The sequence below is a fragment of the Mugil cephalus genome, chromosome 2 (genome assembly GCF_022458985.1).
Source record: "Mugil cephalus isolate CIBA_MC_2020 chromosome 2, CIBA_Mcephalus_1.1, whole genome shotgun sequence".
In the NCBI taxonomy this organism is placed as follows: domain Eukaryota; kingdom Metazoa; phylum Chordata; class Actinopteri; order Mugiliformes; family Mugilidae; genus Mugil; species Mugil cephalus.
The window spans coordinates 17,521,180-17,537,542 of NC_061771.1; the positions used below are offsets into that span (position 1 = coordinate 17,521,180).

The window sequence follows — 16,363 nt, forward strand, 5'->3', positions numbered from 1 at the left end:
CGCAGGATACTTCCTAGCCCTAAGGGTTGCCGCTTGATCATAACATAATCTCACAACAGTTTCCCAACAGTGCATCTAAAAAAAAAAAAAAAAAAAAAATTATCCCATGTGAGGACACTGATAAAAGCTCATCAGATTGGCACTGCTTATTTGGTTGAACACAAAAGGTGTAACCCACACTAATGTCAAAGAACAAAGGTGTCACCAGGGAGCAGGAAGAGATGGGGGCCAGATTATATCCACTGGAGAGAGACGGGTCAGCCACTGCCATGGAGGAAGTAGTTATATCATCACACTCGCAGCAAACGTCCTGCGCGCGTGTGTTACTTAATAAAAGGGTTTATATGTAGGGCCACGGCTGTATTGCAATGTTTAATCGGTTACTTATAAAATAATCAGCGACTTATGAAACAGATTATCGGAGTCATTTATCAAACCAAATGTCGGTCTATTTGTTTATGACGATATTCTGCTTTTCTGTTTCCCTTTTATTGTAAACTGGATATGTCTAGAGTGGTAGAGCCGTGTGTGGAAAAGTTCTCTATTTACAACTGAAATTAACATAATTTTAATCTTTTCTGAGTACTTTCCAAAACCTGAACTCCACACTTCTGGACTGACGCTGGTCGTTCTTAAGCGTTTTTGGTTAAACCGATCAGCCACAACATTAAAACCACTGACAGGAGAAGTGAATAACACTGATCATCTTGTGACAATTCAATGTTCTGCTGGGGAAATTTTGGACCTGGCGTTCATGTGGGTGTTACTTAGACATGTATCGACCCAGATCAGACACCCCCACCCCATAGCAATGACACTCCTTGGTGATGGCAGGATGCGCCCTGACACAGACACACAAAAGAAAACATGAAGAGCATCACAAGGTGTTGATCTGGCCTCTACATCCACAGATCCCAAGTATCTGTGGCCCCTCCCCTCAACCCATAGGACCCAAAGGACCCCCACTAACAACGTCATGTTGCCAGGCACCAGACTACACCCTCAGAAGACCCACGTCCATTCTCTGATGAGCCACAACTGTTGTTGAGGCACAAGGGAGACCTACACAATATTAGGAAGCTGGTCATAATGTTATGCCTGATCGGTGTGTATATATATATATGTGTATTTATTATTAGAGTTTAAAATGCATCCAGACTTGAACTTAATAGCCCCGTTCTCTGGCTGCACCCTCCAACATAAATATCGTTTAGCAGCAACGTGTTCCACCAACAGTAAGCTTTGCAGACTGAATTCCTACCCCGTGTTGCATACCTTGATTACCTTTACTGTTTTGTGCCTGTGGTTGTTGTTTTTCTTTTTCTTTTTTTTTATGTTGTATTCTGTTTCTGATCAAAGGATGCCTGATGTGAGACATGTGTTGCAGAGCTGTGTTCACACTGTTAAATAGGCTCCTCTCCATCCGTGGTTACATGAGCTCCTTGCACACACACACACAGACACACACACACACACACAACCTGACTCTTTCATGAAAGCACCGGAGGGAGGCCTCCACGGACATGTGATTGGATGGCAGAGCTGCCAGTTAAAACACAAAACTGTGCAGCCCGAGTCCTCAGACGACCTCAGACAAAGAATAGGTTTTCGGATTGACATGAGCGCCATGGTAACGCGGACCGAGTTGGGGCGAGAGGAACGTAACGAGGCCTTAATGTTTCACGTCTAATGTAAACCCCTTGATTCAAGAAAAAGCACTGCAAAAAAAAAAAAAAAAAAAAAAAAAACAGCCAACGAGCTAAAAGCAGGGCCTGGTAAAGTTACGAAAAGCAGACATGCCAAGCCACTGATGACATGTGAATAATAAGCTGGCGTTGAACTCTTCAAATATGCTCCACATGGAGTCGTTTATTGAGTGCAGCTGTCTTGTATCAACAAACTTGTCTTTAGCGGAGAGGATGCTGGAAAGAAGCACATATGAATGCATTCAGCTATTTCCACATTTCATTAGGAATGATGACACATATTTACAAACTGCTGGTCTGTGTCAGTAGGTTGTTGTCAGCGGCGCTGGATAAGCACGTATACTGAAGACTAGAATAAATTCGGTGCATGTTCGAACATGACAGTTGAGTCAACAACAGCGATGCAGTTGTCAACGTTATAATCTTCCTGAAAACGATTACCCGTCTTCTCCTTTGGTCGACGGTACGAAAAAGAAAAAAAAAATACGACGGATTTGAAGAGTAAATACAATGTGTGAGCGTAACAGGAACTGCCATACTGAATTAGATAAACGGGAGGACTTTTGGTTTAACAGGAGAGCAGGTGGAAGAATGTTATTTTTTCAGTGAATAACGCTGTGCCGTCTTGTGAATGAGACTAAAGACTGAAATTTGGGGCATTTTGCAAAACTCACAGCCAGAAGACTGCTCAATTTATTATTTATATATATTTCACAAGGCCACTGTTATGAGCTTTATAGTGTACAGTTGGCAGGCCTTCTGGTAGATATAACAAAATTAAGTGGAATGAATATTTGTCCTCTTGAGGAGGACTGTAAGTGAACAGATTTGGACAGTGAAAGGCCCATGTGGTCAGTAGAACTTCCAAACAGATGGTCTAAATGTAAACCTAAAATGTGGACTTCAAAGGATAAACGCGCCAAGATACAGTGACGTAAAAAATAAAAAAAGAAGAAAAAAAAACGCCATCCGACAATGACTTGTGTGACTCGGATAAAAGAGAGAGGAGAGACCCTCAACAATCGGAGGATTTCATCTGATTTGTTGATGACTGCAGAATGCTAACTAGCTCTGTAGTAAAGGGCCGTGAGCCAGTTAGTTGTCTAATGAGCTACAGCCGACTGAAAAGTTGTGTCCCCCGAGGCGGGCCTTGCCAAAAGAAATTAAGCATGGGCTGGATTATTCCCCTTGTACAGATGCCCACTCTCTGCAGTCTTCTTATATGTATCTCCTGCCAAGCCTAAGTTTTTAACTTTGAGAGAAAAGAGGAGGAGAAAGGAGGAGGAAATGCTGGGAGAGTGGAGGAGGAGGAGGAGGAGGAGGAGTACAACGTCTCCTCACGTCCTAACTTACACCTCTCCGGCTCATACTGCTGACACATCACTTTCCATCCCCTCTCCCTGTTACTTACTCCCTCTCTCTCTCGGCTCCTCCTCTCTTTATCTCTCTGTCTGTGTCTGACTTTTTCCTTTGTCCTTCCTCCCCTCCTCCCTCTCTGTATCTGTTTCACTGTCCTCTATCTCACTTCGCTGTGCAAAATCCTCCTCTCACTATTTTCATCCTTTGCCTCACTCCGCCTTACCTCCCTCTTTCCACCTCAGCAGCAGCAGCAGCGGCAGCAGCAGCTGTGGTCGGGTCAACCGAGGTAACGGCTCACACGTTGCATGCAACCTTGATGACATCACGCCGCCATACAGGCACAGGCATCTTTTTATAGTTTGAACGGTTGCAGTGGTTTGGGCGCACGAGATCAGGAGGAAACGGAGCTGCAGCTGAGCTATGAACTAATCAGCCACAACATTATGACCACTGACAAGGAGAAGCGAAGTACATTGATCACTTTGTGACTATTCAGTGTTCTGCCGGGAAACTTTTGGACCTGGCGTGCATTTGTGTGCACGTTACTTCACACCCCCACCCCATAGCAGCAGGATGCAGCCTGACACACACACACACACACACACACAAACACACACACAAACAGTTCAGGAACGTGAAGAAAAACGTGAAGAACAGCTCAAGGTGTTGATCAGGCCTCCGAACTCACTAGATCCCAAACTGTTTTGGAGGCACTGGGGAGATGTACATTACATTAGGAAGGTGGTCATAATGTTCTGCCTGATCAGCGTATACCAGGCCCAGTTGGAGCAGAAACATTCTTCTTCTTCTTCTTCTGTTACATGTCTGGCAGATTATACAACCAATCATTTTATTTAGCGTCCACGTAAACAGTTAAATTCGATTATTTTTTTTTTTTAAACTCCGAGTGATCACATCTGGAGAGAAATCGAGGCCTTTGAATGATTTAACTACGTAGTTTTAGGTCAATAACGCACAGAAACGCTGGCACTGTCCACAGCCTCGTCTGACTAGCACTCACAAACAAGTCTGCCACCAACTCTCTGTCGGGCAGGCTCGAAGCAAGAGCAACGGCATGTCTGATTCGATAACCCCAGACACATAATCGGGTTTCAGGTCCCCGTAATGACAGTGTGTAAATATCATCAAATTAAGGCGTGATTTGATTGGAAATGAGTGCAATTCCTCAAATGGTCAGGAAATCACCTTGAGGCTTGATGTCTGGCTGCACGTCTTGTTTGCATGTTTATTTATTTATTTTCTTTCTTTTTTGCCTGCACTGGTTGTGTAAAAGTGTGTTTCGCATTCAAACACTAATTTAAATGAGTTAGGCTGAAGCCGCAGGCAAACAGGCACAACATGAAACACACATTACAACTGCTGCTGATTTTCCTCCAGCTAAATATAACATGAAGAGCTGCTGCTGGAAACCTACTGCATTTATTTTTCTCTGACGTGTTGCTGAGGATGGTCACAGTCTATAATGTTTTATTGTCATTTTAATGATCTTTCAGAGAAAATAAATAGTTTACGCACATGCCACCTGGTAAATAATAAAAGCCTTACACAATTGGTTAATAATTCATGCAAAAACAAAAATTGCACTGCCTGTCATCGTGTGCTCTTCTCTCTGTTCTATCAGCAGAAAAGCAATGTTAAATATCTGATTAATATTTCCATGTTAGGAAAGCTTGGAAACTTGCACTTGGGATAAACCCCTCCCACAAACTACTCTTAATAAATCCCAATGAGTCTGAAGGTTGCAGTTGTCAGTTCAGGTAATATTCTTTTAATTCATTTGTCATTCAGTGAAATGACCGTGAGACTTTGGTTTGGCATAATGTAACCTTACTGTAACTAAAAAAAAAAAAAAAAAGTTTTTTATTTTTTAAAGTGGGCCAAGAGATAAAAAACGGAGGATTCACATTATCCGTGTCACAGATTGCAGTGATTGTCTGGGTGCTGGAGTTTTTTTCTGTATTGGTTTGTGTTTGTTGTTTTTTCTTATATGCAGCACTCACGGGCCGGGTTCACACCTTGCATTAAGATCCGATCACAAGTGGCCAGATTTAGGTATGTGAGTTCATACCTGGCATTAAACATGCGTCTCCAGGTCTGATCTCGCTCTGTACGCGATAAAAAAAAAAAACTTTAAAAAAAAAAACTCCTGACATCATTTGGTGCAATAGTTTAACAGCTACTGTCTGTAATGGATCTCTACCGTTGCTCAAGAAGCAAGAACAGAGCTGTGTTTTATAAGTTACGGCTTATTGACCTCCGCCGTGACATTAGTCAGACCTGTACAAAACTCGGATTATAGCTCCAGCTCTACAAGTTTCCATGCGCACTGTAATCTCCGGTGATAAAGATAAATAAGGACACCGGTGATTGAGGCAATACGTAACTTAACCACACATGGCTCCTCACAGATCACCATGACTGCATCAATAATTAACACAGAATCACACTCGTGTACTCATATTACCTACTTTCATTTTTACTTACATTTTATTAGTCCAAACGACACTCACTAACTCATATTAAATACTTTAAATTGCATATTTTTACTTAAATTTACTTGTTTATTTATTTTTGTCTGAACGAATGAGGCAAAACTCCACTGGTAATGTAATCGCGTTACCTTTACATTACCAAGTTACACATGCGTCTAAGTTCACCTGCAAATGTAATCAGAGATCGGTGCTTTCAAATGTGTCCTGGAGGTGTCCACACCTGTCTTTTCCCGATAGCTTGGATTGAATCTCAAAGCAAGGTCTGAACAGGCCCTGCGTCTTTACAGCATCTGCTTCATTTACCTGTGTTTTCTTAACCTGTAGCGCGCTAAGCGCTGTCAGCTAACGCAGAAAACCCCCCGACCGGTGACATCTTGTCGGAACGTGGGATACTGTCATACCTTCCACAGCTCGTTTGAAGAACACTTTGCAGCTTCCGCATGTCACAACGCCGTAGTGACAGCCCGATGCTTCGTCTCCACACACCAGGCACACTTTGGCAGTTGAGGACGGTTGTCTCAGTGGTGAGCTGAAAGAACACACAAAATAGTTTTTAGGCCGCACATAAATTAACAAAGAATTTTTCAAAAGTCAACAACAAAGCGCGGCCCAGACTGCCCCCTTCCTAACTACACTACAGCCTGATACACATGGTGTAACATTCTCAGGTTTTACGACCCACTGACAGTAGCAGCACAATGTGGCAAGCCATAAAGATGTCTGCCAACCAAGAGAGGGCTTTGCGCTCCTCTGATTTATAGCTTCGCCAGGCTTACAGAGATGACACTGACAGAATTATAGAGGAGATTATTTAAATTCAATAAGCAGAGAGACACAGAGCAGGATGCCAAATTTAAAGTAGGATTCAAAACACTTGCCCTCTTCCCTGGCAGGAAATGTGAAGCAGTGGAAAAAGTGTTGAGAGGTGAACGCAAGTAACAACGGCCGTGGCAGAGTTAAAGAATGCTTCTGCTTAATAATTTAAACCAGTTTAGGCTCAAAGGTGTGAGTGAATCAGTCCCGACAAGTGCTGTACTGTAAGTAACATGGCATGTTGTTTGTATTGACTCTGCGACAACGAACAGCCAAGGCAACAGAACTGATAACAGTCTGCTGCATTTCTGCCTCATCCAAGCCGTTGTTGACTTTGGCATCATTCACTTATTTCACCACTGACTGATTCCTACAATTACACGACCATTAAAGCCCAGGATGAGCACTATGTTCTAAATGATGCATCGGGAGATGTAGTTAGGAGTTGCAGTTAACTGTTCCTGCAATTAAGATGCTTGTCGATTATGGTGTGTAAAGCCAAGGGTCCAAACTTATGCGTTCTAACCCAGGGGTCCTCAATGTTTTTCAGACCAAGGACCCCCAGACTGATGAGGGATTAAGCCGGGACCCCCTACCTACTGTATGTGTTCCATATTAAACTCAGTCTAGTGCTATTTATAAATGTAGATCATTATTGTGAATTTGCATTCATTATTAAGTTGTTCAGATAATACACAGGTTCAAATATTCTTTTTCAAATATGTGCAACTGTAGGGTGGATATATAGAATTGACATATAAAGAAAATACAACAAAGTGATCCATTTTGGCCTCATGGGAGCGAGCAGCATTGTTAGAAGGTTCCCAGCCAATTGTGGTCTGCAATATGCAACCCTGTGATTGGCTGAGCAGTGATAGGGGCAGGGCTCATCGTGTACAGGAAGCTTAGATTGACAGGTCCAGTTTGGTGCTCTGTTTTACACGGTGCTCTGTTGAGTGAAGTAATGACTGAAAGACAACATCTCCTGCCTTCATTTATCCCTTTACTAAAATATGTTGGATTCACGTTAATGTTTATTTAAAGAAATTGAAATTTGTAGGAGAAAATGAAAGGATATATATATATATATATATATATATATATATATATATATATATATATATATATATATATATATATAGATAGATAGATAGATATATGAAAAAAGGCCAATCAACCAAGATTTTGCGACCCTCTGCAGTACAGCCACACACCCCCTAAGGGTCGCGGATCCCTGCTGAAGACCTACGGTCTAGCCTATTATGAATCCAGGTACTTATTATTTAAATGTAGAGTGTGAGTTAAACCACCCCCATTATTTTATTACATGCTCCTGATATATGCTACTAATGAGAGAGAACCAGTTATTCTGTTTGATAATCAAAACTTGACACGTTGCAGGTTGGCTCTAAACCTGTGGAAAAATTAGGATATACAGTAGAAGCTTTGAACTGATTTTAAAAATCTTCATGCAGGCAACACAAAGAACACAACATGTAGATGGGTACAAAGAGAGAACACCTTGTATCAAAACATTGAAAGTGGCCTCAGCCTCCCCTTCTTTTCTGTGCTAATTGCCTCTCTTCCATCTCAATCAATAACATGCAAGGTGATTGTCTGGTTAACATTCTCCGTACATCCCTAATCAAACCAGCTGCGAACCTTTCTCTCTCCTCCTCCTCTCTCTCTCATGCACACACATTTCCTCCAGGGGACTAGGTGGAAAGGGGTACAGCAACAGCACACTCAGATACAATCAGGACCACTGATCTAATTCCCTCTTGTCCATCTACACACACATTCAATTTGTTAGGACGCTTAGAGGAGTCTCTGGTGAGGTGTTTGTCTGACTTGATCTTTCTGGCACAGGGCCCCACGGTTTCAGCTAATGTTAATGTGTGCGTGCGTGTGTGCGTGCACGCACACATTAACATTAGCTGAAACCGCATCCGAACCACGTAGAGACGCGTTTCCTAGCATATTATTATTATTGCGCTGAATATTCTCCCATACGTTGGCCTTTTCGCACCATCGCTGAGCTGCGTGAGGAAGAGGACACGGTGAGCCAAAAATAACAGCCTCAGAAAGTTTTATGGCCAAGAACAACACGAGCAGCGTATGAGAGGTCCCTCTAAAGTATGCCTCTAATATCGAGTCAGTGGTCAACCCTTTAATAGTGCCGCACATTAAAACCTTGTCGCTGTGTGCCAGCCAGCCAGCCAGCCTGCTGGTCCACCGACGAAGGTGACTTCCCCTCCCTCGGAGAAGTATATAGGTCATTCGCTCTCTCTGCTTATGAAACCAGAACAGACAAGCCAGGCTGCAGTGACTGTGCACCAACGGCTGCCAGTAGCCCAAAACTAAACACAGGCGACCAGACATTCCCAAATCCGGATTTCTGAGCAGAGATGTTAAGATTGCAGCGTACGCGACATGCAAAAAATAAAGACGAGAATATTATACATGTGTGTGTTTTAAGGGGATGGAGAAAACGTAGGAATGGGATGCAACAAGGATCGCAGATGAAATCCAAATTTAAACTGGCTTGTCATTTTCTTTCCTTTGAAATATTCTTAAATCTGTTTCAGTGGAGGTTTAAATGCTGATACATCGCTTGTTTGTAGCCTCCTGTTAAAGCTAGTCGTTGTAACTGTTACAGCTTTGTGTCACTCTTCACCTCACACTGAAGACACTGAGACAAAAAGCACAAGAAGCTAATTTAATGCTGACTTGTTGCAAAAAAAAATAAAAATGTTTATGCAAGTCCCCAGCCAACATCTATCGAAAAGCCTTTGTAGAGTAATGATAACCTCAAAAAAAAGTTTTGCATTTGTGTGCAGGCAGCTTCTGTGAACTAGGTCTGAGACATTTTTCTTTTCTTGACCCCTGTCTTCTCTATTTCTGGGTACAGCCTCAGACTAACTCAATGAGACTGGCTGCACAGATCAAAAGTCTCATTCTTAGCTCCAGTTGTTTTTTTTTCCCTTCCTACAGAAAACCCCAGGGCAGTGGTTTCATTGTTTTCAGTGTCCTTTCATCTTTAAAGATAACACACAAAGCTAACAACTGATTTAGTTGCTGTTTATTTCCAATGAGGGTACAGATCAGTGTGAGTACACAACGGCCGTTGCTTCCCACCAAAATGCGCAAACAAGAAATCGGTATTTTCTGCCAACTATTGCTGCCCCCTTCGCTCCTTATCGGGACATTGAGCCGCTTAGGAACGTTATTAATAAAATCACAACAGGAAAAGAAAAGTGCCCACCGAACTGTGCGAGGAGCGAACCACGGGACAGATGTTTGGGCTCACATTGGCCTCTTACACATGTCACACTGGGAGCATTTTTTAAATGATTCGAATACCTCCGCAGTCTCTCAGCTGCAGCAGGAACGCTAACTCGCTGAAAGCTAAGGCTGGAAAGTAGGTTTATTTACCAGGATGTAGAAAAATACCCTATAGACGTAATCTCCATTAACCATAATCAATGCGGGTCACAAGGAAAGGTCAGCAATCATCCTAGCGGGCATAAAAAGAACACGGACAAATTGGAGACACAAAGGAAGTTGCGGTTGGACCGTCGTCATTCTGGGTTTATCGAGATAACATTATTATGGGTGAATAATTAGGGGTGAGACAGCTGCATGATGGACGACGGCAAGCCTTCATAGTTAAGAATGAACCCTGTGACCCACGTAAGTACATTAGCGCCGCAGCGTCAGTAAACAAGCAGCTGATCCACAGAGAGAACTGTTGTATAGAAAAACAATGTCCTCATCATGCATGTAACACTGTCTGCCCGCACACGCACACATGTACAATACTTTGTTTACACTGCTGTAGAGCCAGCCGCCCACTGTATAGATAAGTGTGTGTGTTTGTGCTGTGTGTGTGTGTGTGTGTGAGTAGACACGCTGACTGGTTCATTCTAGAGGCTGTTATCACAGGGATAGTTCAGATTAAGTGCCACAGCCTCCCTGAACCTGCCCTTCATGAAAGAGAAGCATCCTTGACTTTAAAAAAAAAAAAAAAAAAAAAAAGCAGCTTCCACGGTGCGGCACCTCTCTACAGTCTGGCCTACAATATTTATGTAATACACACCACGGCATGCTAAAAAACCTTCAGCTAGACCAGTTGAAAGAATATTTATGTAACACACAACTTGGCATGGAGGAAAGGTAAAGGTAGATTAGTTAGAAAGAGGACAAAATGGCTTATATAACCGTGAGCAGACAGTATAAACATTAGGTTGACACCCACTCACCGCCTCTCAAAGGGAGAGAGGTCTTCTGGGTAGTGTTAGAGAGCCACCAGGGATTTATTTTTCCCGGTGAAGGTGACCCTGGCATTGGGCAGAGTACCTGAGCATACAGAAATGTGAGATTTCCTCCATGGCGAGCTTGTGTTACACCTGTGTTAAGGTTATGGTATAATCTACTCTGACTTACTGCCACTTTTGGTCTGGACAAATATAATCATCTCCTTAAGATGTTTTACATACTGTTGCATTACGTTCCAGTTAGCAGGAATGGCAAGTTTCTCTTTCGGTGTGTATAATTTTGCCTTTATATACATACATAGATACATAGATAGATACATACATACATAGATAGATTTTCAAATCAAAAGTATTTTAGTACAGAAATGGAAATGGAAAATTTGCCTTTTGTCTGAAGGAATCTGGTATTCCGGCTGTAATTGCATTCCTTGTTTTAAATTCCAATCTGTCACGTTGTCTCCACTCCAAACCTTACTGTACTGCATGCCTACAAACTTTAAGTGACCTTCCCCATAACAGCGAATCACGATTATCTTCCTCCTATAAATAGACTGTTATGACTGTAAACAAAGGAATGAGACAAGTCAAGAAATGCGAACACACACACACACACACACACACACAAACACATGCACTCAGTGCTCTTAGGGGAGTTCATAGTGGCTGGGTCTATGGGCAGATGCTGCTATCATCCTGATCTGCACAGTATCCAGTTTGGAACCCAACATGTCTGAAGCTGTACCTGTCTTCAGATTCCATAAACAACAATAAACATCTTTCATAACCACACTGCAACTGAACCTTAACCTTGTTCTTAGCGTGCAGCTGCAGCTGGAGGGCCGAGGGGTTTCACAGATGCAGATGTGGAGGCAGAAGGAACACAACCGGTTTTAACCAGCAAAAACCGTTGACCATTCTTACTCAATCACTCACTGTCACGCAGATTGAATTAAATTAATCACCTGAGATATTTTGGCAAAGTGATAGAGAACAGAGGCACGGATCCCGGGAAGATGTGGCAGGGTGTTATTATGTGGTGGGAAGGATTATCAAGGCTGGAAACTCCCGTAATTCATGCCGGCAGAGTGATCACATCCATATAAAAGTGTGAAATTAGGTACGGGACGCCACCACTGCCTGCCCAAAGTTTCTGTGTTTCACCGAGCGTTGGTGCGCTCTTCACAAACGTTGCTGTGTCTTGTTTTTCATACTTTCCAAACTGTGCGTTAAAATTCAAACTTTAGAGGAAGATATATTAAAATGCCACAACAAGAGAACAGTTCCTATACAGTTTATAGGGTCAAGACTCCCACTCGTTCAGTTCGACCATGCATGTCCGCAGAGTTCACAGAGTAACACACGGAGTTCTCCACTACCGCAAAGAACTCAATTTAGATGGTCCTCGCATCTGAGCTTAAGAAATAATGTATATGTACAAGGCTGAGCAGAACTTTGAGCCGCTTCTCCTGAAAACTTTTTCCCACTTTTTTTTAAAAGAGATATTTTTTCCAATCTGAAGTGGATGAACCTGTAAAATATAGCTGCTATACAAAACAACTAGGCCTCCACATCGTGAGGAAAATCTGGGATAACATGACCATGACCGTGTTTTCTTTTCGCTCGACTCCTCTTCCTCCACCAAACTGTCACCCGACTGACATCACATAATCTGGTGGGAACAAGAACCTTCCCATTCATCCGAATTGAGATGGCAAGCGAGTGAGGACTGTACGGGATGCATGAATATAAAATGTGGTTGTGGGAGAAGATGCAGAACCAGAACCAACTTGGAGCTGCGCAACACTAAGACACGATGACATTTCTGATAACTAACTAAATAAGAAAACGTTGACTTTGCCAGCTTCCTGGTGGTCGAGTGAGCAAGACAGTAAATGATGGAGTGGGAGCAGAAGTAGGATCAGCGAAATTTTCCGATGCCGGCCTCATAGTCTTTTGATTGTGGCGATCAAAATACGATTCAGCCGCCAGCACTAATACTGAAACTAACAACAATGTGCAAAGCCCCTCCTCCATGGGGTCCTGCAGCACTGTTTTGTCTGACTGTGAGAAAAGTCCCGTCGGTGCCTTGGAGAACTCGTGTTCGTCATGTCCTCCTCATACTGATCTGCTACTGATCCCCTAAGTTTCTGTTTTTAGCGCAGTGTTTTCAAGATCCTTTGGACCGGGAACAGAAACAGTCATAAAACAACTGTGAACACAATCTGGCTGACATGCTTAGAAATACATTGCCGGCCATCGGGTTGATTTCCAGACATGGGAAATCGAGAAACAATGCAAACAAGGGGTCAGTGATAAACACAAAATGTTCAACAGGCGAAGGAACATAAAATACCAGCTCATTCTCTTAAATCACTTTGCCCTTTTGAACATAAACCTATGTGATAACAACAAAAACAAACATGGTAGTTGGCCTAAGTCTCACTAAACATACAAACGGGCACCTGTTTTCACCAATTTTGCGAAACATGGCTCAAAACTAACTCTAATCTAACTAACTGCCACGAAGAAAAACACAAATGGACCACTTCAAAGCGGCGCTGCAAAAACTGGTTTAGTTGCAGAACCAAATCCTTTGATTTCAGTGGCATGGCTGAACTCCAGACCCGACCTCGTGGGGTGTTCATGTTTCAGCTCTGTTTTACGCTTACTTGGTGCTCTCCCGCTGACTTCATGCATTACCTGGCTCCTTACAAATATGTCTATAGCCAGATTTGGGTCCTATTGCTTGTACAGGAAGTGACCTCCAAACTCAGCTTAGAGGCCCTAGGACAAATGAGAAAAACAAATCCCTAGACAGGGAGATTATCTTTAAGGGATCAGCCCTGACCTGAGCTACCTCCACACCACACACTCCTTACCACCGTTCTCCACTTTCCAGTAACAGTTAGCAGCCGACTCCTGTTTACACTGACTGCGTCGTGTGCAGAAAACGGTCTAGTGAATAAGATTGAAGCACGCAATAAGTTGGCATTAAAACTGAAACCTCAAGAACTACATGAACTAGGCTTGTGATTACGGAGAAATGAAACGTGCCAAAAAATATCTTATTCAAAAGATGACCTTTTCCTTTCCCTCGCGATTCAAAAAGGCTTCTCTCTGAATGTAGGTTAATGTACACTGGCGCTAACACATGTTGCCAGCAACCCTACGCATTAGCTGTCACATGTGATCATCCTCAACACCCACCAGTCATTTACAATTCTGCTAGGACAAACGAGGAGCAAGAGCAGGCAGGGAGACCAGCTGCACACGAACCATAGTACATTAGGATATACGCAGAAGGCTAAAGTTAGCTATACAGTGTTTATTACATGTATTGTTAATAGTCAAGTGGCCACTAAAGGCACGGCGTATGAAACCACAGCCCCAAGAGGTTGGCTGTGCACAGGAGCCAAATCTTTACTTGGCTTAGATCCAGGAATTTAACGCCACATCGCACATTCTGCATGTTAGCTTAAGAAGTGCTGAGAACTGCTCTCCAGTCTGCCTTCCTATAGTATTTGACAGGTTCAACAGCAGAAGAGCTGTCTCATACCCAGATAGAAGTCTTGCCCGCACTCAGCCACTTAGTTGAACTGCTGCAGACAGCAACTATCAGGAGCAATAAGGTAATTAACAGAAATGTGCAGGTCACACATCAACAATAAAACGGCAGAAATGTGGAATATATATTGATATTAACATTTTAATTTTATATTAAAAAATTATATTATTATATAACCTGCCCAAAAAAAGCTTAAAAAGAAAGAGAAATACCCATATTCTATCATTTTATGGTTCTGTTTTTCAAGATTGGTACATTTATAAGACTTTAACCTACACTAGACTTTTTTTTTGTTCATCATTACTTGACCTTCTTGTTGTAAACACTATTTTCATCGAATGTTTCTGACTTCACAAGGACAGAAGGTCCCATACGTTTGTAATGAAATAAAAAAGACCCAAACAAGTTCACACAAACACACACACACACACATAATGTTGGTGTTCATCTCCAAAGGATTACAGGCCCAGATGGCCACCGAGATGAACAATGCAACACCTGCTGAGGGACATGGTGCAATTAGGTTCTCACAAAAAATGAAAAAAACTACTGCATAAAGGAAAACCTCACCCTACACAATGAATCATCAAAGCCTTACATATGTATGTGCTGACTAATCTCACTCTTGGTTAATCTCTAACCCCACATGACTGCAGCCCTACCACAACTTATTCCAACACTTTCAATTATGCTTGATCTTCAGCGGAGATAAAGAAGTATCCACTGTCGCGTTGGTGAAGCTGTCTCACTTTGTGCCTGCTGTCACGTACTGAAATATTTTAACCATTATGCTATAGCGAAAATAAACACCCTGGGTCATTTATCGAAGTAAAGCAAAAGCAGGTGCTTTCAACAAACCTGGAAAAAAAAGCCTTTCTCAATTTTCTAATTTGATCAGAGTTGAGAAATCTGACCAGAGTGGCCTCAACAATGAGGAAACAGAACTACTGAGAGACTTCAGTTTTCAGTACTGCTTTCTTCACAATGAGATAATGGAGAGCTCAGTATTGAGTTTGCAAGTGCTACAGCTTGAATGGCATGTCTACCTCCTACATCTCTATCATAAGGCAGGCAGCAGGCCTTGGCCACCGCCACACAATGCCCAGACTTGCCTTAACACCAAAGTCTATTTTACGTGTCGCACAAAGAGACATGTTCTGGCTACGTGCAGAGAGAACGGAGGAGAGGGGGCGTCACGCTGAAAAATCGAGAGGGAGAGACCGTTTTAAGCAACTGTTGTCAGCTCTCATCATCACTGTACTTAAATTTAACACATATGGCGGCCAGCAACCGGTTAAAAACAGCATCAGTCGTTGGCTCAGGTGAGAGTTGCCCCACAGGTGTAGCTGACTGTTGATCTATATTTAATAAGGTGAAAGATTTGCAGTGGTGCATGCAGCTGCCCTTTCAGTGCAGGCGTCCATGTCATCTTTCCCAGCTGGCTACTTCCAGGGATGCCAACGAGCAGTATGAAGTACTCCAGATAAAGCTAAATAATTTTAAAATTCACAGATACTGACCTGTTTGCTGACTGACTCTGACTGGTCTAAACCACTGATTTACGACAATATCGTTGCTTGAAAAGTTATTATCAGAGTTTCGCTTTGGCACAGTACGGTTAAAATTTACGTAACGACTTTAATGAGGATATCTTTCCGATAGCATATAGTCATGTGATATTCATTACTACACAGGATGAGATGTTACAATCCCTTGTGCCAGGATCTGCGACAAAACACATTTAGAAGACCGGTCCAACTGGAAAACCGACCCGCACGCTAGCAGTCAGCTAGCAGCTAACAAGGAGACACCAGCTAACTAGCCTAGCCAACAGCAGAAGGTAAGAAGTGATGGGATATGCGACAACACTTCTCCCCTCTGCCAAGATCCGAGACAAAACACATTTAGAAGCGCAGTCCAACTGAAAAACCCACCAGCAGGCTAGCAGTCAGCTGCTGGCTAGCAACCAACAAGAAGACACCAGCTAACTAGCCTAGCCAACAGTAGTACAGTATACTACACTCTATTTTACTGTTAAATCAGGTAGACCTTGGATTATTTAACTTTTCCTCAGTGTGTAGATTTGTATTTGTTTCACTTGTTCTCATTTGTGTGTGCTTTCTTTGGCTA

At 42.6% G+C, this 16,363-nt stretch overlaps 1 protein-coding gene across 2 annotated transcripts in view; it reads right to left on the bottom strand.

Annotated features, from left to right (window-relative positions):
* nr3c2 (nuclear receptor subfamily 3, group C, member 2) overlaps window positions 1-16,363 on the bottom strand; it is a 79,440-nt gene that overhangs the window by 27,183 nt on the left and 35,894 nt on the right. For both annotated transcript variants that reach the window (XM_047578500.1, XM_047578499.1), the window contains exon 3: window positions 5,980-6,107. In XM_047578500.1, coding sequence (XP_047434456.1) covers window positions 5,980-6,107 — 128 coding nt within the window. The remainder of the gene's footprint in view (window positions 1-5,979; window positions 6,108-16,363) is intronic.